Source organism: Pipistrellus hanaki (assembly GCF_964339955.1).
Source record: "Pipistrellus hanaki genome assembly, chromosome: 6".
Lineage (NCBI taxonomy): Eukaryota > Metazoa > Chordata > Mammalia > Chiroptera > Vespertilionidae > Pipistrellus > Pipistrellus hanaki.
The window spans coordinates 36,389,377-36,414,051 of NC_140508.1; the positions used below are offsets into that span (position 1 = coordinate 36,389,377).

The window sequence follows — 24,675 nt, forward strand, 5'->3', positions numbered from 1 at the left end:
ACCACTCTTTAGGCTAAATTAGGCCCTGTTTTTATAAAATAAAGTTTCATGGGAATATAGCCAGTTGTTTACATAATGTCTATGATTGCTTTTTCTGACAACAGTAAGGTTGAGTAGTTACTACAGGGATCATACAACCTCAAAGCGTGAAGTATTTATTGTCTGGCCCTTGGCAGAAAACATTTGTTGCTGTAGGAAGAATATATTGGCTTTCTTCCACTCCTTTAACATGGCACATTCTTTGTAAGCACATCCCTAACGACCTTTGCACACACTGATCCCTTTGCCTAAAATTACATTCTCACATCTCACATCTAATCCTCTCCTTTTGAGCCTCCTCACCGTAATCATCTCCTTGAGGAGATCTTTGCCGGTCCCATCCCACCCCCGAATTAGATGAACTTTCCTGGTATCCATTCTCATTGCATCCCTCATAGAGCTTCTTGTGATGGCGATTACCCTAATTATCTGTGTCCTTATTTCTTAAATGTTTTATTCTCTCTGTATACTGCAAACCCATAAAAAAATTCTTGTTAGCCTGCTTGGCGAGGCTCAGTGGTTGAGCATCGACCTATGAGCCAGGAGGTCAAGGTTTGATTCCAGGGTCAGGGCACACGTGCCCAGGTTGCAGGCTTGATCCCCAGCGTGGAGTGTGCAGGAGGCAGCCAATCAATGATTTTCTCTCATCATTGATGTTTCTCTCTCCCTCTCTCTTTCTCTCTGAAATCAATAAAAATATATTTAAAAAATATTCTTTTTAAAAATATATATATTTTATTGATTTTTTACAGAGAGGAAGGGAGAGAGATAGAGAGCTAGAAATGTCGATGAGAGAGAAACATTGGCCAGCTGCCTCTTGCACGCCCCCTACTGGGGATGTGCCTGCAACCAACGTACATGCCCCTGACTGGAATTGAACCCGGGACCTTTCAGTCTGCAGACCAACGCTCTACCACTGAGCCAAACCGGTTACGGCTTAAAAAATATTCTTGTTCAATACCGAATCTTCTGTGCCTAACAAAGTGTCTGGACTATAATGCATGGATACATGCATGCATGAATGCCATACTGTATAAAAGGTACTTATTGTCTTATATATATTGTATACCAATATATGTTATAACAAGTAGCTCACCTAGTAGATGTACAAATGGTTACGAGCACAAATTAAGAGTTAGACATCCTGAGATTGAATCCCAGTTCTTCCATTTCATACATGAGGACCCTTAGACAAGTCCCTTAACCTCTTTTTGTCAGCTTCCCACCTGTAAAGTGGGCATAGTACCTACCTCATGAGATTTGTAAAGAAGACCAAATAAAATTAGCCTAGGGCCTGGCACACATAAAGCATTCAATAGATGCCATCTATAATTATACTAGCAGATATTAATTACTTTATAATTTTTATAATACAAGTCTTAGATAGATGGCAGATATATGACCCCCATAAGATCGACTCTAGTTTGCCCTGGAGTCAGGACTCCTGGGATAAGGTGAACCGAGGTCTCTCACTCAACTCCCGACACAGCCAAACATAAATCAAGCCAGAGCCATGGTTAAGCAATATTCTTTCTTTAATTCCCCTTTGCAAATGGAAGCCCCTGAGCTGGTTCCCACCCCCACCCCTAGGGATTCCATACCCTGGACCGCAGATACAATGCGCCTGCCTCAACCTGGTGGGAGGAAGAGAGGAACCTCCCAGGATGGTCCATTAAAAAAAAAATCCTAGTCTTTTAAGAAATGAGGCTGAGGACAAGAGAAGGGAGCCGGAAGACAAGGCCCAGGTAAGGCCGGATTGGAGATTTTGGGGTTGTGAGGACCCTTGAGAAGGGTTTGCAAGCACATCCCTAAGCTCAAGGCCAGCATGGCTGAGGGAAAGGAGACAGACAGATAATCTGACTCCTCAAGGTCCTGTCTGCCTGATATGAACACGGACACTCACCACCACCACCACCACCACCACCACCACCACCACCACCAAGGCCTCTGGATGGAGAATTTTCCAGTTACTCTGGGGAAGGGTTTGATAAGCATCCCCTCTGGCCCCTGATCTGGGGCATCCCTGGGGTCCTCCTAAGACCAAACTTGGGAGAAGGAACATGCAAAGGTGGGGGGAGCAGAGACCCCCACCCCACCCTGCTGCTCTACAGGATGGTGGCTCCAGCTGCGTCTGGACTCCGAGGGTCCTTCACACCGATGATGAAGTTGTTGGTTCTCCGGCTGCCATGGACCCAGGATAAGACATCTACCTTCTCCACATGGTGACCCCTCGCTTCCAGGAACTCAATCTCTTCCTCTGTGAACTCACCTGAAAACCACCCCACAACATACACACATTCAGAGTTTTCAGAGCACTAGCTCAGGAGTCCTATGGTCAGACCTGAGTCCTGGTCCTGGAAGCTCCACTGAGGAGGTGTATGACCTGGTCAAATTGCTTGACCTTTCTGAGTCTCAGTCTCTTCATGCATAAAATAGGGATCATACAAGAACCTACTACAATATATAAAGTTGTTGCAGGGATTAAAGGATATAATACACAGAAAGCATTGAGTTCAGAGCCTTGCATACAGTAAGTGATCCAAAATATACAATCATTCTTAATATTGGAAAAGGGATTTTGGGGTCTTATCTCCACCTGCATAGGCCAAGCTGCCATCATTGCTTGCTAGGATTGCTGCATAGCCCACTAACTGGTGTTTCTGCTTTCAGTCTTGCCTTCCTTATAGCCTATTAACACAGTAGTCAAAGAGTCCTTTTAAACCATTAGAGTCCAGTGTTTCCCAAAGTGTGGTACACATACCCCCAGGGGTATGGGAAGAGTTTGGTGGGGGTACGCGTTGCACTGGAGTTTGGTGGGAATATGCACTGCACCGAGCTTAGCTGCACCCAATTCTACGTTCTCATGAGTACGAGGGGTACTCAGCGTTACGAAAATTATAGAAGGGGTACACATATGTCAAAAGTTTGGGAAACACTGCATTAGACCATATCACTCCCCCACTCAAAACCCTCTATCAATGATGACAGAATCATTAATCAGCTGCCTCCTAGATGACCCTACTGGGGATTGAGCCAGCAACCCTGGCATGTGCCTGGCCGGGAATTGAACCAGGACCTCCTAGTTCACAAGTCAACGTTCAACAACTGAGCCAGCTGGACCCCTCTAACAGCTTTGATGAGTCTTAGAATAAAATCGAAAGTCCTAACCAAGGCCTCTAAGACCCACCATCAACTGGGTCCTCACTATCTCTCTAAACTCCTCTCTTCACTTCCTTTCACTCTCTTCCTTAACTCTGCTCTAACCTCCTTCATCAAAGAAGCCAAACATGGTTCTACCTCATGGACTTTGCACTTGCTTTCTCTCTGTTTGGAATGTTTCTTCCTAGAGTCACAAAACTGCCTCCCTCACTTCATTCCAATCTTCAAGAACTTCTCTCATCACCATCTAAATCAGCCCATGTTATCTTTACCTTGCTTTGTTTTCTTTCACAGTACTTAATGCTATCTGTATTTGTTTATTTATTTACTGTGTCTCCCTCCACTATATTATAAGCTTTTTAAAGGCAGCGGTGTTTTCTTGTTCATTATTGATCCCCAGAGCCTAGAACTGGGTGAGGACATAGTAAATGTTAAGCCAAGTCTTTCCTGGATAAATTAATAAGTCCTCGCCCTCTTGCACAATTTCCGGTCTTCATCGCTTGCTGGTCCATTATTCAGGGTGCTTCTTATACTTCCCCAACTTAAATTCTCCTCCCTACAGTACACCTACCCTATATGAAATGAATCAGGTCATATCCTTCCCCTACTCAACTGGATAACATCCATGTTCTTAACATGGACCTCCATGATAAGCCCTATAACTTCACCTCCCACTATTCCTCAACAAAAATATTGTCTTATTTTACCAAATGGGACAAAATAATTTTCTGTAACAGAAAGAGCAGCCCTGAGAGCCTTCTATGGGGAACAATATCTAACTAAAACCTAAAAATATTTTATTTTTATAGCTATTTATTGTCTATTTGTGGCATATAATGCCATTTTTCCATTTGAGATTATAAGATTTACTTTAAAAATACATTTAGGTTAAATGTGTTTATAGACACATTGTGTAAATAATGGTTTAGAAGATGTATAAGTGTGCCAAAAGTCATGAAAGTGATGGATACATTCTGAAATTTTGGTATTTAGTCCAACTATCTCTTGGCTGCTCTCTGACCCATTCTTTCTGGCTTTTGCACAGGCAGTTCCCCTATTCACAATGTTGTTGTTGTTGCTGTTCTTTTTCTCCTTCTTCTTCTTCTTCTTCTTCTTCTTCTTCTTCTTCTTCTTCTTCTTCTTCTTTTTAAATATATTCTATTGATTTTTTACAGAGAGGAAGGGAGAGGGATAGAGAGCCAGAAACATCAGTGAGAGAGAAACATCGATCAGCTGCCTCCTGCACACTCCCCACTGGGTATGTGCCTGCAACCAAGGTACATGCCCCTGACCAGAACCGAACCTGGGACCGTTGAGCCCGCAGGCCGACGCTCCATCCACTGAGCCAAACCGGTCAGGGCTGTTCACAATGTTCTTTACCTCCACATGCCAAATTCCTGCTCATACTTAAGGCTCAACCAGTTGTTACTGTAAAGCCTCTCAGAGTCCTCGGGTGGATGAACTTTTCCTTCACCAAGCCTCAAGTCTTCATGCCCATGTCGAGGACTGAAGCCCATACGGCAGGGCTAGGAAGAACCCCCTCATTCCAAGTAACATAGAAAAAAAGCCTCGCATTTGATAGAAACCAGAAGATATTAGTTGAGCAGAATTCATTTTCAAGGAATCCATCAGTTGGGATCCAAAGTGTCATCAGTCAACTATAGGCTGTGACTGCTGAGCATGTAGGTGTGTGGCTTCTAATGTGCTTCAGTCCAGGAGATACTAGAGCCACGCAGTCAAGAACGGAGCCTTTGGTGTCAGCCATGTGTTCTCTCAGTTCTGCCACTTACTAACCGATCATTGACTAGTTTATGGGTATCAGTTTCCTTCTCCATAAAATGGGGATAATGACTCTGAGCAAGCAAGGACCATGTCTCATTCAATATATAATCCCCTTTTGACTTGTATAATACATTGCCTATTGCAATAAAAACTCCCCAAAGGTGCACATACTTCCCCATTTACAAAATTAAGCATCTGTCCTTTTTAAAGGAAAGTCAGCCGAAACCGGTTTGGCTCAGTGGATAGAGTGTCAGCCTGTGGACTGAATGGTCCCAGGTTCGATTCCGGTCAAGGGCATGTACCTTGATTGCAGGCACATCCCCAGTAGGGGGTGTGCAAGAGGCAGCTGATCGATGATTCTCTCTCATTGATGTTTCTAACTCCCTATCCTCTCTCTTCCTCTCTGTAAAAAATCTATCTATCTATCTATCTATCTATCTATATATTTATTTTATTTTATTTTATTTTATTTTATTTATTTATTTATTTTTTTTTAAGAAAAGTCATCTCCTCACCATAACTTATAAGGCCCATGACCTGGCCCCTGCTGCCTCTCTGATCTCATCTCATCCTCACTCACTCTTGTTTCCTTTCTACTCCTAAAACACACCAAGCCCTGAATTCTTGCATTTGTTCCCTTGGCATACAGAGTTCCAGTTCTTTGCACGGTGGGTTTTTTCTCATTCTTCAGATCACAGCTTAAATGTTCCCAAAGAGAGGCCTCCCTCAATCATCGAGTCAGCCCTATACATACATTATCCTAATTCAATGCTCTGTAGGGCATTTATTTTGCTTTCTCTTACTATTATTATTGTTAATTTATTTTCCTGTCTGCTTGTAAATGCAGTATCCCTGGCATCTAAGATAATGCCTGTTGATACTCAATACAAACTGCTGAATTAACGGTTTGCAGAATAAACAACTGCATCTTGTTTTATAAATGAGAACATTGAGGCTCAGAGTGGAGACATAAATTTCCCAAGGTCACTCAGCCAGGAAATGGCAGGATGGTCCTAACCCCCCAGATCTTGTACAGTTAGGAATTAGCTGGAGGAAACCAAACTTGCAATGGCAGGGAGCTGGTGCTGGTTGAGGCAGGGGCACCCTTGGGAAGAACCTCTTTCTCTACCATGCCCAGTGCCCACTCCATGGGGACACTCACTGTCCACCTGTAGGAGGTTGGTCTGCAGGTCCGGGTGTAGGCGACCATGGGCCAGGCTGTCACTCAGGTTCCGGTTCAAGGTCAGGACATTCAGCAGAACCTGCAAACAGCCAAAGGGCAGAAGTCAGGGCTACCCCAGAGATGGGGTTTAGGACTCTATGGTCCTTCTTCCTGGTCCAGACTCCTTAGTCTTTAGATTCCTTTTGAGCTTCTCAACAGTCCCAGAAGACAGGCAGACCTTTGATGACTATCCCCATTTCACAGATGGGTAAATGAGGGCCAGAGAAGAAAAGTGATTCACTCAGAGTTTAGAGAGAGCCAGGGAAGAGGCACTGCTAGCATCCAGTCTCCCAGCCCAGCTGACCTCCCTTGTCCCTGGCCAGGACAGAGTTAATGGCTGGGCATAGTCTAGGTCACAATGTGGATACTTTGAGCTTATTGATTTGCAGTGTGGATAGGCTCTGGAACCAATGCCTGACCATTCTTACTAAACTGGACCTAAATTTTTAACCATTCTTGGCCTCCGTTTTTTTATATATGAAATAGAAATAAGGATTCCTTCCAAAGTTGAGAAGGTTAAAGGAGTTAACACACCTAACACCATGCCCAGTACTTAGTAATAACTCTGTATATGTTAGCTATTTTTATCTCTATTTTACAGGTGAGGAGACAGGTTCAGAGAGGTTAAGTGAATTCTCCAACATCACATAACTGGAAATCAGTAGCACTTGGCCTGGGACTCAGGGGGGTGTGATTCCAAAGCTCAGGTTAGTTAACTCGCCACCTGTCAAATTATGTACCTGGCACATATACATTTGTGGAATTGTTGTGAGGCATTTTGGAGTGTAGCAGACCCTTGCTTTCAAAATCCTAAGAAAGGCTGCTTCTCTATTCAGATGCTGAGTACAGCATGGAACTTGAGATTGAGAGAATTCAGGCAGCCCAGATGCCATATCACCTCTCAATCCCTCTGGCCCTGCAGTTTCTCCTGCAACCTGGGAAGACAGGGAGTTTCAGGGCTACATTTTCCCTCAGAAAGTCAGCACAGCCCACCTCCTTGGTGTCCAGGAGGGGCCTGCCGCAAAGCAGTTCCAGCCCTTGTTTGCTGTGAGTAACAGATGAAAATAAGCAAGAGACATGAAGGCATCTGCAGGCCACCGCTTGGCTCCTGGCCACAAAAGGCCTGCCGTGGAGGACGCCTCACCTGGGTTAGGCCGCTGAGGCCCCGGGCAGCTCCATTGGCCCCCAGGGCGAGGTAGGTTCCACAGAGACCCTCTGCTGGCCGGACCACAGTGGGCAGCAGGAAAGACAGTGGCCGCTTCCCCGGCTGAACCGAATTCTCCTGTTGGCAGAGGACCAAGGCCCCAAGGGAGGCGAGAGGTGGGGTGAGATAGGATAAGGACTACTCCATCACTCTTCCAACCTTCCTCGCTCCCTCCCCTACATCTTCCACAGCCCCAGTTTTCATTGGAGACTGGTCTCTCCCCAGGCCACAGTTTGCTTTATGTGAAATGGTCAGGGTCCTTGGATAACTGGGGTGGAGAGTGAACCCACTAAGTTTTGAGGCAGGGGAGGGGCCAAGCCAAGAAAGATGACTATGGGGATGAACAGAATAATCCCCACCCTGGTCATCTGTCTTCGTCCTGCGGGGCCCCAGCTTGAAGGATGTAAAGGTGCTGACCTCCAACTACACAATAATTCCTATTTCCTTTCTCCTTTGGTGCCCAGCAATAGGGCTGAACCCCATCAGCTCAGCCTTACACAGCCATAGACAATTAGTACTAAAAAGTACCTAAAGCACACTATCCTCCTTATACAGGTGAGAAGAAACTGAGGCCCAGAGAGGGGACAAGGTTTCTTTGGATCCACCAGGCTCCCAAGCCCCAGACTTAGGCTGGGATGAGGTAAGCACCGTGTCTGCGCTCCTTTTCTTTATAATAGAAGTTCCTAGCGGAAATAGGGAGGGAGGAGCAGCCATACTGTAACACATCCTCCCTAGCCTTGGAGTCTGAAGGGTAAGAGGGAAGCAAGACCCTACCAGGCTGGGTGCAGAGTGGTTGGCAGTCCTGTTGGGCCAGGAGAAGTCCAGCATCTGGCTGTTGAGTAGGATCCCCGAGGGGGTGATGAGGCCACTGCCAAAGGGCCGGTTCAGGGAGCTGGGACCGAGATTGGGGCCAGGTGAACCCTGAGCCCACTCTCACTCCTGCCCAGCCCCCACCTAGATGATGATCTCTTGTGCCAAGTGGAGTCTGAGCTTGCCTACCTGACCATGGCCACAATGAAGTCGTCAGGGCCCATGACCAGCACCTGGGCAGCCGTGGGAGCCCCATCCAGCTCGTACACAGGCAGGAGTGGGGCAGGGGCTGCCTGGGAGTCATTGATGTGGCCCCGCAGGTAGGCAGCCTCTACCTTGCTGAAAAGACATGGGGTAGGAGATGAACACACAGCAAGTTCTCATTCCATCCCACCTAACACTCTTTGTGATGTCTGTTTGTGTGATTATTTGATTAATATCTGCCTCCCGTTTTGGTCTGTTCCAGAGAACAGATTACATATTCCTAGCATATAGGAAATATTCAGGAAATAGTTGTTGAACCGAATGAATTTAGTTAGGTGTTATTCAGATTCTCTTCTAGAGCCGATTTTTAATTTATTCAGTGCCTCAATCAAGAGTCTTTTAATTACTTGACTTTACTCATTTAATCCTTTCTATGAAAGTACCTATAGGGTATAGTGAATGCTCAGAAGATATTTATTTTGACGTGAACAAACTGAATTCACTTAACCTGATGTTTGTAATCCCAAAATTAAGTTTCATTAAGAATTTATTGTGTGTGGGGGGCGTGGTTGTGGGGGGAGGTTTGTATACAAGAATCTTTACTTGCAGTTAGAATTTTTTTTGAAGACACAGAAAGACTTGTCACATAGTAAGCCCTTATGAATATTTATTGGATGGCCTGGACGGAGTGGCTCAGTGGTTGAATGTTGACCTATAAACCAGGAAGTCACGGTTCCATTTCTGGCCAGGACACAGGCCCAGGTTTCCAGTTTGATTCCCAGTAGGGGGCATGCAGGAGGCAGCCGATGAATGATTCTCTTTCATCATTGATGTTTCTATCTCTCTCTCCCTCTCTCTTCCTCTCTTAAATCAATAAAAATGTATTTTTTAAAAAATTTATTGAATGAATGGATTTAATATAGGTATGTGCGTGTGTTTTAGAGCTAAATATGCATTGATCTTAAAAGCAAATTTATGAAATCATGAAAATACAAATTTACATTAACTATATTTTTGGTTTCTGATTTTCCCTCAGCCAGCCTTTAAGTCAATTATATTGTAGTAGCAATTAAATGGTAACTATGCTTACCCCTATTGCCAATTAAAACTAATGATGATATTTGTTGAATATTTATTATGTATTAGACAACATGCTCAATACTTTGTATGAGTAACCTTGCTTGGTCTTTACAATTAACCATGTTGTTGGCACTATTATTGTCAGGCCCCCTTGTAGAAACAGATTTAGAGAGGGTAAGGCTGCATAGGCTGAGAATCTGGGATTTGAACTGAGTCAGTCTGACAAGAGCCCACAGTTTTACTATTATATTATCCTGCTAATATAGATACATTTTAATAAAAATCTCCACCACCTCCAATATTTTCTTGGAGACTCTTTTCATTGTTAATAGGCTTTCTTTGTCCACTAAAGGAGGACCAGATGGGCCCTTCTATGTGCCCTGAGAGCCATCTGAAGTAGAACAGCTCATTGTACAGATGGGAACACTGAGGTGCAAGGAGAAGCAATCAAAGTGCCACATTGTGAGTTAGGGTTGAGCTGGAATTGATATGGGACCTCAGGCCTATTTCTTCTAAAAATATATTTTTATTGATTTTTTACAGAGAGAAAGAGAGAGGGGATAGAGAGTTAGAAACATTGATGAGAGAGAATCATCGATCAGCTGCCTCTTGCACACCCCTTACTGGGGATGTGCCCGCAACCAAGGTACATGCCCTTGACTGGAATCGAACCTGGGACCATTCAGTCCTCAGGCCGACGCTCTATCCACTGAGCCAAACCGGTTCGGCAGGCCTATTTTTCTATCAGCTGCTTTACACCTGATCCTTTCCCTACACCACCACCATCTGTCCAGTCCCCACGGTCCTGCCATGGGACCCACCTTAGCATGTCATCCATGCTCTCAATGATGGTAGAATCATAGATGGGGTCTCCCAGTCTGCTGGCCAGGGCTAATGCAATCTTCAGGGTCTGAAAACAGAGCAGAGGTATGGCAGAGGCAGCCAGACTTCTCCCAGCACCCACACCCAGAATTCTTGTGTGTGAGAAAACTTGGAGGGGGTTTAGTCCTGCCCCATGGCAGTACCCCATCCCCCCACTCTCAGTGTCCCCCAGCACAGGGTCGAATGGAGGGGCTGGCCTTACCTCTGCCACCCAGTGAAGAGCCTGCTCCCGGGAGACCAGGCTGGTGAGGTTGAAGCCCTCGAGGATGTTGAGAGCGCTGATGAGGGCAGAGCCTGTGTGCGGGGGTGGGGGGCTGAGAACCAGGTGGCCTGGAAGGACAGGAAATGACCAGATGGCAGGGACAGTCAAGGCACCTCCACATCCCACCGTCACATAGACTGAGACCACAGCACTGAACTCCCTCGTCAGATAGGGGAAAGCGGTGACAGGCAAAGGGACACATGCAAGTTCACATGGCGCTTCAAGGACAGGGCCAGGACTCCAACTCGGAACGCTGGTCTTCTGTTTCCTCTTCCATATGAGGAAACTAAGGCTGAGAGGACTGTCATTTGCCCAGAGTTTCAATGAAGGCCATTGGCACAGCAGGGACAGATGTCCAGATGTTCAGATTCCTGGCCCACCATAGGGCAGGATACTATTCAGGGCCCCTGAGGGTCCCACCCCTGAAACTTCCTGGGAGCACCAACCTCCTCTTCCTATATAAGGCTCTAGTTACTAGATGTTTGGACACCAAAGGAATAATAATATCTGATATAACACAAACCAAAACTAATTAACTCCCTTAATCCTCACAAAGGGTACTTTTACCATTCCCATTTTACAGGTGAGAAAACTGAGGCACAGAGAGGCAGCTGGCCCAAGGCTACAGGATACAAGTGGAACCTAGAGTACTCAAGGTTCTGGCATTGCCAAGAGAATACAGGCTTGAAGGGGAAATGGAAAATCAAATACATATACAGTGCCCATTCTGATCAGGGCAACTTTCAACACCATCTCATCAAATCCTCATAGCCACCTTGAGAGGTAGACACTATTATCTCCATTTTAAGGAGGGAGTCATGGCTCAGAGTGGGAAGTGACTTGTTCAAGGTGAATGGCAGGTCTTCCTGGCTCCCTAGCTACGCTCTTTCTCTGTTCCATATGACATTGCCTCTGGTAGAGGAATTGGGCTCGAGATTGAGGTCTGGAAACTTGAACTCAGAGGCAGTCTCTTCTGGGGCTTGAAGTAATCTGGGCCTTTTAGAGCCGTGGTCGGCAAACTGCAGCTCATGAGCCACATGCGGTTCTTTGGCCCCTCTTCCACAAAATACCACGGCCTGGGCGAGTCTATTTTGAAGTGGCATTAGAAGAAGTTTAAGTTTAAAAAATTTGGCTCTCAAAAGAAATTTCAATCGTTGTACTGTTGATATTTGGCTCTGCTGACTAATGAGTTTGCCCACCACTGACCTAGAGGAAAGACAACTTATGAGCCTTCCTAGGGACCTAGGAGCCTACCACTTTGGGTTCAACAAACATGGACATCATCTATGTCATAAATTTGAATTTATGGGTTTATTATTTTTTTTGAATTTGACAAGTTAAGTTCTTTTCCTTCCGTGGGCCCTGTTTTCTTTTGGCACAATTAGAGGGAGGTCTATGACTGTCTTGAAAAGTTTGTTATAACCAGAAGCTTAGATGGACTTTAGTCTTATGAGTTCTTATTATGTGTAGGGCATTGAGAGGGGGACCAGGAATGGGACAAGACAAAAGAGAGTCCAAATCAACAAACCATATGGCTAGAACCCCAACTTCTAGGCCCGAACCTTTAACCAGACCTCCCTCCCCATATCCTAAATACTTGGGATAATTGACTCCAAAACTACTTCAGAAGGTAGGCTGACTCTGGCTTGCTTCATTAGTTAGCTGTCCAGGCAGCTCACTGCCTCAGTTTCTCTCCTGTTAAATGGGAAGGAGTCTCTAGGCCAAAAGCATACAGCCATGGACTGGGAGGATTTTCCTGAGTGGGGACCCTGGGAGCTGGGAGGAAAGTCACCTCGGTACACGCCACACACAGGCTTCTCCACGAGGGCGCTGTAGTTGCTGAAGTCCTCCTCAGTGATAACACCCCCTGCATGCTGAGCCTGGAAGGGAGAGAATGCCCCCACCACCACTTTGAGCCACACACCACACAGTGAGCGTGTGGATTTGGCCTGTGGTATATGTTTGGATCACAGACAGATCAGATGCTTATAACATTTGTGCCTTTTGCAATTCCCATCAGGAAGAGGAAAAAGCACTAACATTGAGCACCTACTATGTACAAGACATTGTGCTGGGTACATTCTATGAATGACCTTCTTAGGTCAGTATTTAAGGCTCCTTGTGATCTGGCCCCTGCCCTCATCTCGGCCTCATGTCCTGCTATTCCCCAGTGAGCTCTGGGTGACCTGCAGTTCCTGAACTCATGACTCCATGTCTTTGTGTATACTGCCCTCTCTGCCTATGAGAAAGGAAGATTTTTCACTTACAGCAGCACATGCTTGAGAGATATCAAACTGAATCCTGCATTTCACTACAAATAACTATAGCCACTACAAAACCATGGATGGCCCTGGTAGGAATGACAGTGAACCAATCCTGTACAAACCAATGGGCTCATTTCATACTACCCAGCATGCTCATTTTTCAACCCTAAATTAGCATAACACTAGGAATGTCCTCCATCCCCCCCCCCCCCCCCCTAGTATTTGAAACCTCTGACTTTTAATCCACCCTCAGTGAACTATACATTGAATTGCTTGGCTGGTGTGTGCTCCTTTGTTTGACAACTTTGTTTTTTGTTGTTGTTTTTTTAATTTGAAGCTCTGATGGACTTTCTTGATCCCCTTCTCCACCTCTAGGAGAGGATACACAATGCAGGTCTGGTTAATCAGAGCATTTGTTTTCATGGCACAGTGATTGGCTTGGGAATAGCCATGAGACCTATTACAGGCCAATGAGACATAACCTTGAGGCTTTTGCTTGAGTTACTGGAATGAGAAATGCTCTTTCCTTGGGATGGCTTACTGGAAGGATGGCTGCCGGGAGCAGGTGTGGAGAGGATCTGACTGAGAGTGAGTTCAAGCAGAGGAAAGTAGAGTTATAAGACAGAAAGAGAGACAGACCAAGTCTTGACAATGGGGATGGAACCCCTGGGTCTGGGTCCAGCCGACCCAAAGCCAGTTCTCTGCGGGACTTTCCAGTTAAGTCCATCAGAGGTGGCTTCTATCACCACATCCATCTCTCCAGTGCTCAGCACAGGACCTGGCACAGAGCAGGCGCTTTGTGATGAAGAATAAGTGATGGACCTACTCAGTTCCCACTACTGTATGGCAGGGATAGATATAACCACCCTGTTGCCCAGATGAAAGAACCACTGAGTTGGTCTGTGCATCCTTATCTTGAACATAATTTCCCACCGGGAATTTTAAACTATTGACAATAGTTCTAAAACCAATTACTGCCTCAGACTTAGACTCTTTGGGGTTAGTTGGTAAGCCCTTATGCTAATCCCCCCAGTTCCAATGAAGGAGGCCCTTTGCTCAATCCTTAGAAAAACCTAAGGGCAGGGTGAGGTTGTGGGCTCAGGGAGGCTGAGGCTGATCCCGGTTCTCCACCAAGCCTGGGAGGGGCAGGACAGGCCTCTGCACAGGTTGGCGCCAGCCCCGGGGAGCCCAGAGTTACCTCTCTCCATCAAGACAATACATTCCCATCTTCCCAGTAGGTTCTTCCTCCCTCATTCCTGTCAAGCCCTCCCACTCCAACAGCCACTGATCTGATTCCTATCACCAGAGGTTAGTTTTGCCTATCCTAGAATTTCAAGTAAATATATGTAGAGAGAAATCCAGGGAAAGAAGAGGAGGAAGGATGTCCCTGCAGGAGGGTCCATTGGGGCAGATGGGCTTTCTGCATGCTCACCTCGGCCACCATCTCCAGCGTGAGGTTACCACCAGCATAGAAGGCAGCGGGGCCGTAGGTGCCAAGTACATCCAGCACCATGGCCAGGTCAGGCCGTTGCATCAGGGAGCCAGGCAGTGGTGGGCGGCCCGATGGCAGGAACGTCTCATGAAAGTGCTCAGATGCATCGGGCGGCAGCTGTTCTGCCAGGGCACGTGCTATGGGCAGGGACAAGAGGCTGGGCAGGGAATGAGTGTCTGGCCCTAAACTCCAGCCCCCAAGGAGCCTGTTATGGGGGAGGTAGGGTTATAGGGGCCTCTCTAGATCTTCTCATTTGAGTCTGCCTCCTGATAAGGGTGGGAGAGATCTGAGGAGCAAACTGGAAGAGAGGTGCTTTACGGTTTGGGCCCCAAATCTCAGAGGTGTATCTCCCCCCTCCACCAACCGCATGCCTTACCCCTGACCCCCAGGCCCCACTGACCTAGATCATGGGTCACGTTGAAGCCATCTTGGGCCACAGCTGCTGCAAAGGCCAGGACTTGGTACCATGGCAGCCTGGGAAGTGGGGGGGCAGAGAGAAGGGGGTGGAGGAGGTCCTGGGGAGATGAGGAGGGTTGGGGGATGGGGAGGAGAGGAAAGGGTTCTGGGGAAGGAGAGTCCTGGCAAGGGAATGGGATATTGGGAGGGGGAGTTTGGAAGGAAATCATCCAGGAAGGTAGGAGGGCACCAAAGGAGCAGTGCAGGCAGGGGCCCCTGGTCCCCAGGGGGCGGTCTTTACCTGCCATAGAGCTGGTGAGCTTCATGTAGCCCCTTCACCATTCCGGGAACCCCCACCAAGAGCCCAGGCTGGGCAAGGCGGGCAGGCGAGGGAGAGAGGAGACCAGGTCACTGGAAGGGGGGGGGCTGGGCTGAACTCTGCAGAGCCCCAAGCCAGGGATGGGGGGATGGGGGGGCGGCACAGGGGAGAGACAAAGGCCAAGTACCCTAGAGGAGGGACAAGCTGTCCCAGCAGGCATCCTCCCTCCCATCTCCCTGACTTCCTTTCAGTAAATGCAGAAAGGCTTTCTTTAGCTGTCGTAATTGAGGGACTTATAAATTAAGCAAACCCTTTTAAGAGCTAGGACATAACCAATTTAGATGGGAGCCTGTCTTCATTGGGTTATACCTGTTTCTGCTTTTAAAAATAGTGGGCAAGAGACCTTCATTTTACCTTTTCATTATCATACCACCATTACTATGAGCTGTGTTGTGTATTTGGCGTTTACCTCTTCCCTAAATCTATATTTTTCCAAGTTATTCTATCTCTGCCTTTGCTCTCAATGGACAGTGGGTTTTGCTCTAGCAGTTTCTTTCTAGCCTCCCAACATGTGGTGGGCTGGGGAAGTTACAGTCCACAGGCTCAGAGTGGGACGTGTGGGTGATAGTGCAGCAACTTTGAGGTCTCCGGCTGCTCAGTGAGTGGCCTTTTTTCTTCCTTCTCTGTGCCAGATAGGCAAGGTTGCCACAGAAGTTAAGATGTTGCTGCATTGCCTGATATTCACCATCCAGAATTTTTTGTTCATTATCTTACTTGGGGAGTTGCCTGTCTCCCTCATAACCTAAGAGCATCCTGCTCAGCTCGTTTCCTCACCTCCATTGCAAATACTCAGCAAAGTAATGCTTGGGTGAGAAGAAGGGCAGTGAAGGGAGACACCCCCCCCCCCCCATAATTTCTTCTCACCAGGGTCCCCACCTTGGTTTCCCAGGATCTCTGCAGGGCCTCTTCCCGGAGGGCCCCTGGTGCAGACTCCCGGAAATCAATTAGGTGGCTCTCGTTGCGTCGGATGTCATGTACCAGCATCACACCCCCGCTAGAACAGACACAGAAGGGGGCGGGTGGTGATGAAAAGATGCTACCCCTCTGAACAGTTAACCTGCCACCCTTCAACTCCCAATGGTGACGGCTGTAGGCTTAGTTTGTCATCAGGAGGCAAGTGTTTGAGCCCCCTCCCAAATAGGGATTCAGAGATTCAGTCGCCCCACAAGGCAGGGATCCAGAGTTCAAGGACTTCTTTCAGCCTGTCACTGGAGACTTTAATCCCTGATTTAAAAAAAAAAAAAAAAAAGCAAAACACAAAAAAACAGAGACTGGGAGAGCAAGATGTTCTCCCTCCGCCCCAGACCATAGCTGGACCCCTGCCAGCTTCCTGCACCTGCCTCCTTGGTATGCCTCCACTCCCGCTCCCAGGACTGAATTATGTAAGAACAGACTGTGCAAAAACAAAAGGGGATTTCTTTGGTAGGGTCTGGAAGACTGGCCTTACAGGAACCAAGACACGGACTTGGTCAGCTTGTCCCCTTTCTGTGATGTGTTTCCATTTGAGACGGTGGTAGCATCTGGGATGGTGGCCTGCAGCCCAGCAACTAAGGAGTGGTAGCACTGTGGCAAAGTGGGAGGCACAGAAGGGGAAGCGGCTTCTACTCAGGTCCAGGGCGTTGCAGTCATAGGGAACTGTGTGACAGGTCTCTTCAGGCTCAAGAGATGTTGGAAATTCTCAACTTTTTAACAATAGGAAACACATTTTTAAAAAAATTTAAGTCTGCAAACCAAACGTGTCCGTGTGCTGGGGATGGCCCCTGGGTGGCCAATGTGTCTGTTTTAAGAATTCTTAGAGAGGGGCGTATTTTTTGGAGCTTAGAGAGTCCATAGCTTCCATCAGACTCACGGATTTGTGAGCCCGAAAGGTTAAGTATTGCTGCCGTAATTAATTACAGTATACCCCTACCTGTGCACCTCACGTTACAATGGACAACATCATTTTCCAAAAAAATTTTTTTTAAAAGAAAAGGCTTTTGAAAACGCCTCCTCTGACAGTATGGAAGAAAAAAGGGATGAAACTGTATGTGTGTAGAAAGAGCAAGGAGTTGGGGCCCACCTGTTTCTCTGCTCAAACTTGGAGACCCTCCACCGCCCCCCCTCCCCAGGTCTACAGACCAGGACAGGGAGTGAGACCTGGGGGACCCCAACCGTGGGGCGCTCCTTACCCGCCCAGGCCAGAACTGTGCGGAGCCACGATTCCCAAACACAGGGCCGCTGCCACGGCTGCGTCCACAGAAGATCCCTGTTTACTGAGCACCTCGATGCCCAGCGAGGTACAACGGGCAGCATCGGTCACCACGGCGCCCTGGTGGAAGATCTGGGAGAGGGAAGGGGCTGGTTGGGGACAGGAGGAGCCCCCTGCTTCCCTAGGGTACCCCCACTAACCCCAGAACCTCCACGGCGGAGGGGGGTGGGGTGCTGGTGCAAGCCCTGTCCTCTTGCCCCCTGGATTCACCCCTATTTACCTTCCTTTCCCTCACTACCTCAAGTGCCTCCTCTCTGATCAGTCCCTTCCTTGCTCTGTCCCCCCTCAAGCCTCGAGCCACCCCCCTCCCCCTGGGCCCTTCCTCCCCCGTTTCCAATGCCCGGCCCGCTTCCACCACTCAGCCAGCCAATGCCCACCTTCCTCTCACCTGAGGGTCCCCGAAGTAGATCTGCATGATGAGCGCCACGGTGACGCCCGTGGCAAAGGTGAGGCAGGCCGTGACGATGACCGTGAGCCCGTCCTGGCGGCAGGAGCACTCGGCGGCCGCGGCGGAGAACGGGTCTTTGCGGGTCTCGCGCAAAGGCGACCCGTCCTGGCTCCCCATCTCCGAGGAGGACGAGGGCAGCCGCTGCAGGCGCGCGGACTTCAGGAAGGAGTCCGGGTCTGCGGGCGGCGAGGAGCGGAGGTGGGAGTGAGCGGTCGCAGGGGAGGTGGTGTCAGTCTCTCACCCCGCCCTGCAGCCTCCCCGCACTCCTGTCAAACAAACCCCAATATAGAGCACCAGCGTCTACCCACCCCCATGCACCCCAGGGCGGGTGAGGGGGGCAGTCTGGGCTGGGAAGAGACAGGGAGCACCAGAAGGGAGGCTGGGCAGCTGGCTTACTGTCCCTAGGCCAAATTCCCTGAGCACCCGGGACCCACGACTGAGAACACTTCCTGGAGAGGCGGGAGTTGGACCCTCCCTGGAAACCAGATACTCCCAGAGCTGGGCCCAGCCTTCTATGCAAGGAGGCAGTTAACCTACACTGAGTGGATAGGCCTTGGCTTCCAACCTTGCTTCATTCATTCATTCATTCATTCAACAAATATGGAGGATCTGCTATGTTTCGGGCCCTATGCTAGATGCTAGGGGAAACCCTCTGGGGTTCACAGATCAATGGGGAAAGAAGGCAATAAAGAAGTAAACAGATGAGCACGTAATTACAAGTAAATAAAAAGGACGAAATAAGACAACAGTGGTTTGTGTTGGGGGTCTGCTTAGCTGGGGAAATCAGCCCCAGCCTCTCAGCCGCCTCTTAGCTTAGAAGTGCCTTTTAAGCTAAGAACTAAAAGATGAGCAGGAGCCACCCATATGTAGAGCAAGTGGTGAGTACTAAGTGTTCCAGAAAGAAGGAACAGCAGGTGCAAAGGCCCTAAGGTAGGAATGAAATGGCACATAAGAAGAAAAAATAACCACGCTCTGTGTGGTTCCAGTGTAGTGAGCTGTGGGGTGGAGGCCGGGGCAGATCACTGGGCCTTGGCTTAGTGAAAAGCTTGAATTTTACCCTAATGGCATGGGAGGCCATTGAAGATTTTTAAGCGAGAATTTGAAGCTATCTGTTTTATGTTTTAAAAAGACCCCTCTGGCCCTGGTCATTGTCGCTCGGTAGGTTGAGTGTCCTCCCATGCACCAAGAGGTCACCCGTCTGATTCCCCAGTCAAGGGCACATGGCCAGGTTTTTGGGCTCAATTCCCAGTAAGGATGTGCAGGTGGCAGCCAATTTATGTTTGTTTTTTTCTCTCTCTCCTTTCCTCTCTAAAAATCAATAAAAACACATTAAAAAAACAAACAAACAAACAAAAAACCAGGGGTCTTCAAACTACGGCCTGCGGGCCACATGCGGCCCGCAGAGGAGTCTGATCTGGCCCGCCAGGTTTTTTGGGCAGTGAGCGCAGCTGAGGTGTTACAGTAGGAATTAGTAGTTCATATAGTCCGGCCCTCCAGCTCTCTGAGGGACCGTGATCTGGCCCCCACTTTAAAAAGTTTGAGGACCCCTGCAAAAAACCATCCCTCTGGCTGCTATCTGGAGAATGGATCTGAGGATGTAGGCGTGGAGGCAGAAAGACTTAAAAGCCACTTCACTTGCTGAGTAACTATGGATAAGTCACTTCAAATGATAAGTTTCACTTTCTGCGTCCTAATAATGGAACTAATCGCTAATGGGCTGGGTGGTACAGGGAGTCCATGAAGTGATGTATGCCAAGCACCCCATGAGTGCTCACTCAAAGTTATTTCCATTCTTTTGCAACCTTGAGCAACACTGAGAGAGACCCTCTTCTATCCCATAGTTCCCTCTCCTGGGGGAACTTTAGGAACTAAAGGACCTTTAGGACATTTAAAAGCCTCCATCTCTCTACTCGAGATTTTTTTTTTAATTTCACCAATTATTAAGTTACTGATTTATTCAACAGAAGTACTTATTGAGTACCCTATTGTGTAAGTACTGAGGCAATAATAGCATTGATTTTACTGATATGTAAGAGCAACAGCAGGCTGAAACCGGTTTGGCTCAGTGGATAGAGAGTTGGCCTGTGGACTGAAAGGTCCCAGGTTCGATTCCGGTCAAGAGCATGTACCTTGGCTGTAGGCACATCCCCAGTAGAAGGTGTGCAAGAGGCAGCTGATCGATGATTCTCTCTCATCGATGTTTCTAACTCTCTATCCCTCTCTTTTCCTCTCTGTAAAAAATCAAATATATATATAAAGCAACAGCAGGACACTGTGAAAAGGTTAGTTTTGGGACCTGAATAAACAAGTCTTTTGGGAGAAAGATGAGTTTAATTTTAGTTATTCTGAATTTGTGAAAAAAACAGCAAGAATTGTCTGAAGGCAGCAGACCTAGTAGCCATCTAAATTTTTCTGCTTAGATACCATTCCCCATTCCATTTTCTTTTAAATAATATTACTTCCTTAATCATGCCTCATTCCCTTATTACAGACTAGAATAAGTATATGACCTAGGCCTATCTAATCAGAACAGGCACTTCTATACAGTGATTGGTTCAGGGACAGGCATATGACCAGTGCCAGGTCAATCAGGTTCAATCTTTGTTTTTATGCTGGAACTATTGGGAAAGCTGTCTATCTAGGTTACTAAGGTAATAAGATGTAAGCCTGTTGTTGCTGGGGGCAACTTGTCCTGATAAAATGGAAAGCTTTCTGAAGAAGAAGTCCATAAAAAGCAAAGCAAAGCAAAGCAAAGCAAAGCAAAAAAAAAAAAAAAAAAAAAAAAAAAAAAAAAAAAAAAGGAGTACAGCCCATTCCTTTTTAGGCACCTCCATACAGCTATGGCTAAAGCCCCATGCCCCTGAACTTTTCAGTAATGCTACCTAATAAAATTCTCATTTTAGATGTAGCTCAGTTTTAGCCAAGTTTATGACAAAAGAACCCCGAATAGAGTCGGCTTGACAAATCTAGAGCTAACGAGAGAGATCTTGGCTGGAGATTGAGGTCCTTTCTGGCTTGATTATTCCCTGAAGGGGAGAATCACTAAAGATTATTGAACCCTCCCCAGGAGTGACGTGATCAGAAGTGCAGGGTGTGCCCGGCCAGCATGGCTCAGTGGTTGAGTGTTGACCTATGAACCAAGAGGTTATGGCTCAATTCCCCATCAGGGCACATGCCCAGGTTTCAGGCTTGATCCCTAGTGGGGGGCATTCAGGAGGCAGCCTATCTATGATTCTCATCATTGATATTTCCATCTTTCCCTCTCCCTTTCTCTCTGAAATCAATAAAAATAACATATATATGTATATATATTATGTATATGAAGTGCATGGATTGGGATTGAGTGGGAGGCAGAGACAGGAAGAAGAGCTACCCTGTTTCCCCGAAAATAAGACAGTATCTTATATTAATTTTTTCTCCCAAAGTTGCGCTAGGTCTTATTTTCAGGGGATGTCTTATCTTTCTATGCGCTAGGTCTTATTTTCGGGGAAACACGGTAGAAGCCTATGGATAATACAGATAAGAAAGAATAAAGGCTTAGTCTACAGTGGTGCTGACAGAAATTGTGTGATGGAATTTGAAAGATATTTAGGAGGGGGGACATAAAACATTTGATCACCATTTGGAAGTAAGAGGAAGAGGGGGGTGATGGGTAGCTCCTGAGCTTCTACCTTGGAGACTGGATGAAAGGCAGTACTATTCATGGAGAAGGACATTGGGAGAAGAGCAGGCAGATGGAGAAGAGATGATGAGTTCAGCATAGAAAATGCTGAAGGTGAAGTCCTTGCAGGACATCTATCTGGAAGCAAATGCCTGGAATAGAGAGGAACACCTGGGCCTGGAGCTCAGAAGAGAGAAAAGACAGTATTATTCTATTACTCCAAACTTGGAGTGGTTATCTCCAAGTTTTGTGGGGATATATATATATATATATATATATATATATATATATATATATATATTTCAGAGAGGAAGGGAGAAGGAGTTAGAAACATTAATGGTGCCAAAACCGGTTTGGCTCAGTGGATAGAGCGTCAGCCTGCAGACTGAAGGGTCCCAGGTTCGATCCTGGTCAGGGGCATGTACCTTGGTTGTGGGCACATCCCCGGTGGGGGGTGTGCAGGAGGCAGCTGGTAGATGTTTCTCTCTCATCAATGTTTCTATCTCTCTATCCCTCTCCCTTCCTCTCTGTAAAAAAAAATCAATAAAATATATTAAAAAATACAAAAGAAAACATCAATGGTGAGAGAAAATCATTGATCACCTGCCTCCTGCATGCCCCACAATGGAGATCAAGCCCTCAACCCAGGTATGTGCCCTGACTGGAATTGAACTGTTACCTCCTGCTTCATTTATCAACACTCAACCACTGAGTCATGTTGGCCAGATACCTATCTCTGTTTTCCACAGGATTTGCTGTGGGGTGCCCAACACTTGATTCTAGGGTGTGGCAGGCTAGAGGCTAGCTGGACACAGCCATGGTTCTGGATAAGGGGATGGGGCAATGCCACAAGGTAGCACTACCAGATTGAGAACATAGGAGGCCACGTTAGCCAGCAGGCTGGCCCAGCTGGGCCAAAGGAGTCGTGCTTTGAAGCAGTGCTTGGAGACATGGCATTGAAATGACCACACAGGTATGATGGCAAGTTCCTTGGAACCTTAGTGCACAACCTTGGCATATAGTATAGGTTCCCAGCAATGCAGGTGACCGGGGACTCATCTGGATTTTTGTACAGATTAGGGCAGGGTCTGTATTAACTCACCACAGTGCTCCCTGAGTTGAGAACTCCCTCTGCTGCCATTCTTTCACCCTGAGATCTTCTTCCTTATTCATTTATCCATTCAACAATTTTTACTGAGTGCTTAGCACTATGTTGAATGGTGAACAAAACAGTCATGATCCCACCCTCATAGGGTTTACAGACATTGAGTAATTACAGATCACACAAATAAATAACACAGGTTCTGATAAATGCATTTGTATGGGGCCAGGAGAAAACAGGGGCTTCCAATCTCTAGGTTGGGAGAGACAGGCATTCCCAGTTGAGCTGGAAGGGGAAGCCCAGGGTAAGTGTACCCATGGTCATACAGTGAATCAGGGCAATGCCGGGGCAGAACTGGCACTCCTGACCCTGAATAATGAACCTGGTTCAGACTGGAAACTACCAGGACACATCTTCCCACCCCTCTCCCTGATACCTCCTGATTCCAGGGCTACTCCCTCTGGAAAAAATTATTTTAATTTGCAGCTTTGACTTTTGATGCCCATAAGGCTTCCTATTGTCCCCTCTCACCCCCTCCAGGCGAGGTGTGGTCTAGTTAGGTTGGCAGGGGCTGGTGGTCAGGGCCAGATAACCAGGAAGTTGTGGAAGGGGAAAGAATTTGGGGCTGTCAGAGCGGGAGGAACTATAGAAGAGCCAGGCTAGTGAGGGCTGAACCAGAGAAGCGAGGCCTGCCAGGCTGGTAAGGGCTAAGACTCAAGTGCAGGCACTGGGAGGAAGAGAGAGTGAAGCAGAAGGATGCTCTAATGCCAGGAAGTGACGTTGAGGGAAAGAAGGGTGGGGGATGGAGGGTGGGGGATGAAGAACAGAGCTGGGCCACATGGACAGCGGAGAGAGCACTTAGGGAAGACATGCTCCGAGAGCTTTTGGCCCTCAGGTCTCCCCCAGGCACTGTCTCCTCCCTCCCTACTCCCACCCCTGCAGTCTCTGCAGAGGGCTGAAGAGAACACAGTACAATTCTGGAGCCTGCTTCTAGGGCACCTTACTAACATCCCGGCCTGATCCATGGCTCTGGTGGGGGTGAGGGAAACCACAGGGCAGCAAAGGCACTCTGGTCCCCAAGGACTTTGAGAGGTCACTCAGTTCACCCCCCTGTCTCCCAATACCCAGCACATACATACAGGCAGAATCATATTCTCTCTGTCCCTCCCTGGCCATGAAGAGAGCCTCAGCTTCTCCCCCATGGTCCCTCCTTCCCACAATCCCTGGCTGTGGGAAGTTCTTAAGACCTAGCCTCTATTCATCCTGCTGCAATCTTCTATCCTGTTCTCTGTGACTGGAGAAAAGCCTCTTCTGGGTGATGACAGCTGTGCCTCAGGATCTCCCCTCCAACATTCCTTCCTTGTCCTTTGGTTCTTCCCAAAAGGCAACCCCCATCCCTCCTACTGCAGTCTCTGGCATCCCTCTCCCTTGTCGCATCCTAGGACTCCAAAGGCAGAGATGCGCTCCCAGCCCCATCAGATAATTAACAGAAAAAAAAGGAGAAGAGAAAGGTCCAGGAGGAAGGGAATACACTCGGGAGATGGAGCCTGGGAGGTGATGCTCGGTGCGGATGAAGGACCAGGGGCATCCCAGGGGGCAGCGATGGGGGTGGGGGTGCGGGGGGATGAGGGCAGCGGGCCTCACCTGTATCGGGGTCTCCCAAGAAGGCGTCCTCGTCCTTGCGGCCCCTCAGAGGGGCCGCGGGAGCCGGCTCATCCTCCGGCAGCCGCGGGAAGCTGGTGATGCTCATGTAGTCCACCGGCGAGTAGGCGCCCAGAGCGCTCTCCTGACTGGCCTGGTTCTCCGCCGCCATCCTCACCCGCGCCCCCCAGCAGCGCAGCGCCTGCCGGAAGTGGTGCGGGGGGTGGGGTGCGGGGGGTGGGAGGGGCCTGCGCTCCCTGGTCGCCGGGAGGGGGCGCCTCACCCCCACCCTAGCGCCTGTCGGGTCTGCCTCGCTCGCGCCCCGCTCGGCGCTGCCAGCTCGCAGCAGGCGCGCAGGTGGAGAGCGGGTTGTGTTTGCAGAGGGCGGAGGGCAGTTCCG

At 48.0% G+C, this 24,675-nt stretch overlaps 1 protein-coding gene across 5 annotated transcripts; it reads right to left on the minus strand.

Moving 5' to 3' along the window:
* Positions 1-885: 885 nt before the first annotated feature.
* On the minus strand, positions 886-24,477 carry GGT7 (gamma-glutamyltransferase 7). Of its 5 annotated transcripts, none has more exons than XM_084887717.1 (15): positions 24,279-24,477; positions 17,812-18,047; positions 17,344-17,495; positions 16,052-16,169; positions 15,098-15,165; positions 14,801-14,874; positions 14,341-14,537; positions 12,437-12,524; positions 10,585-10,712; positions 10,322-10,410; positions 8,406-8,555; positions 8,181-8,298; positions 7,347-7,484; positions 6,150-6,242; positions 890-2,308 (listed from the first exon to the last, which is right to left on the minus strand). In XM_084887717.1, the coding sequence occupies exons 1-15, from the start codon at positions 24,445-24,447 to the stop codon at positions 2,246-2,248; spliced, it is 1,881 nt and encodes a 626-aa protein (XP_084743843.1). In that variant the 5' UTR covers positions 24,448-24,477; the 3' UTR covers positions 890-2,245. The 5 variants fall into 5 exon arrangements, with proteins under 5 accessions (XP_084743845.1, XP_084743843.1, XP_084743842.1 ...); XM_084887715.1 differs by having other exon boundaries at positions 894-2,308; positions 6,143-6,242; XM_084887716.1 differs by lacking the exon at positions 15,098-15,165 and having other exon boundaries at positions 891-2,308; positions 6,143-6,242; positions 14,801-14,915.
* Between the last annotated feature and the right edge of the window lie 198 nt (positions 24,478-24,675).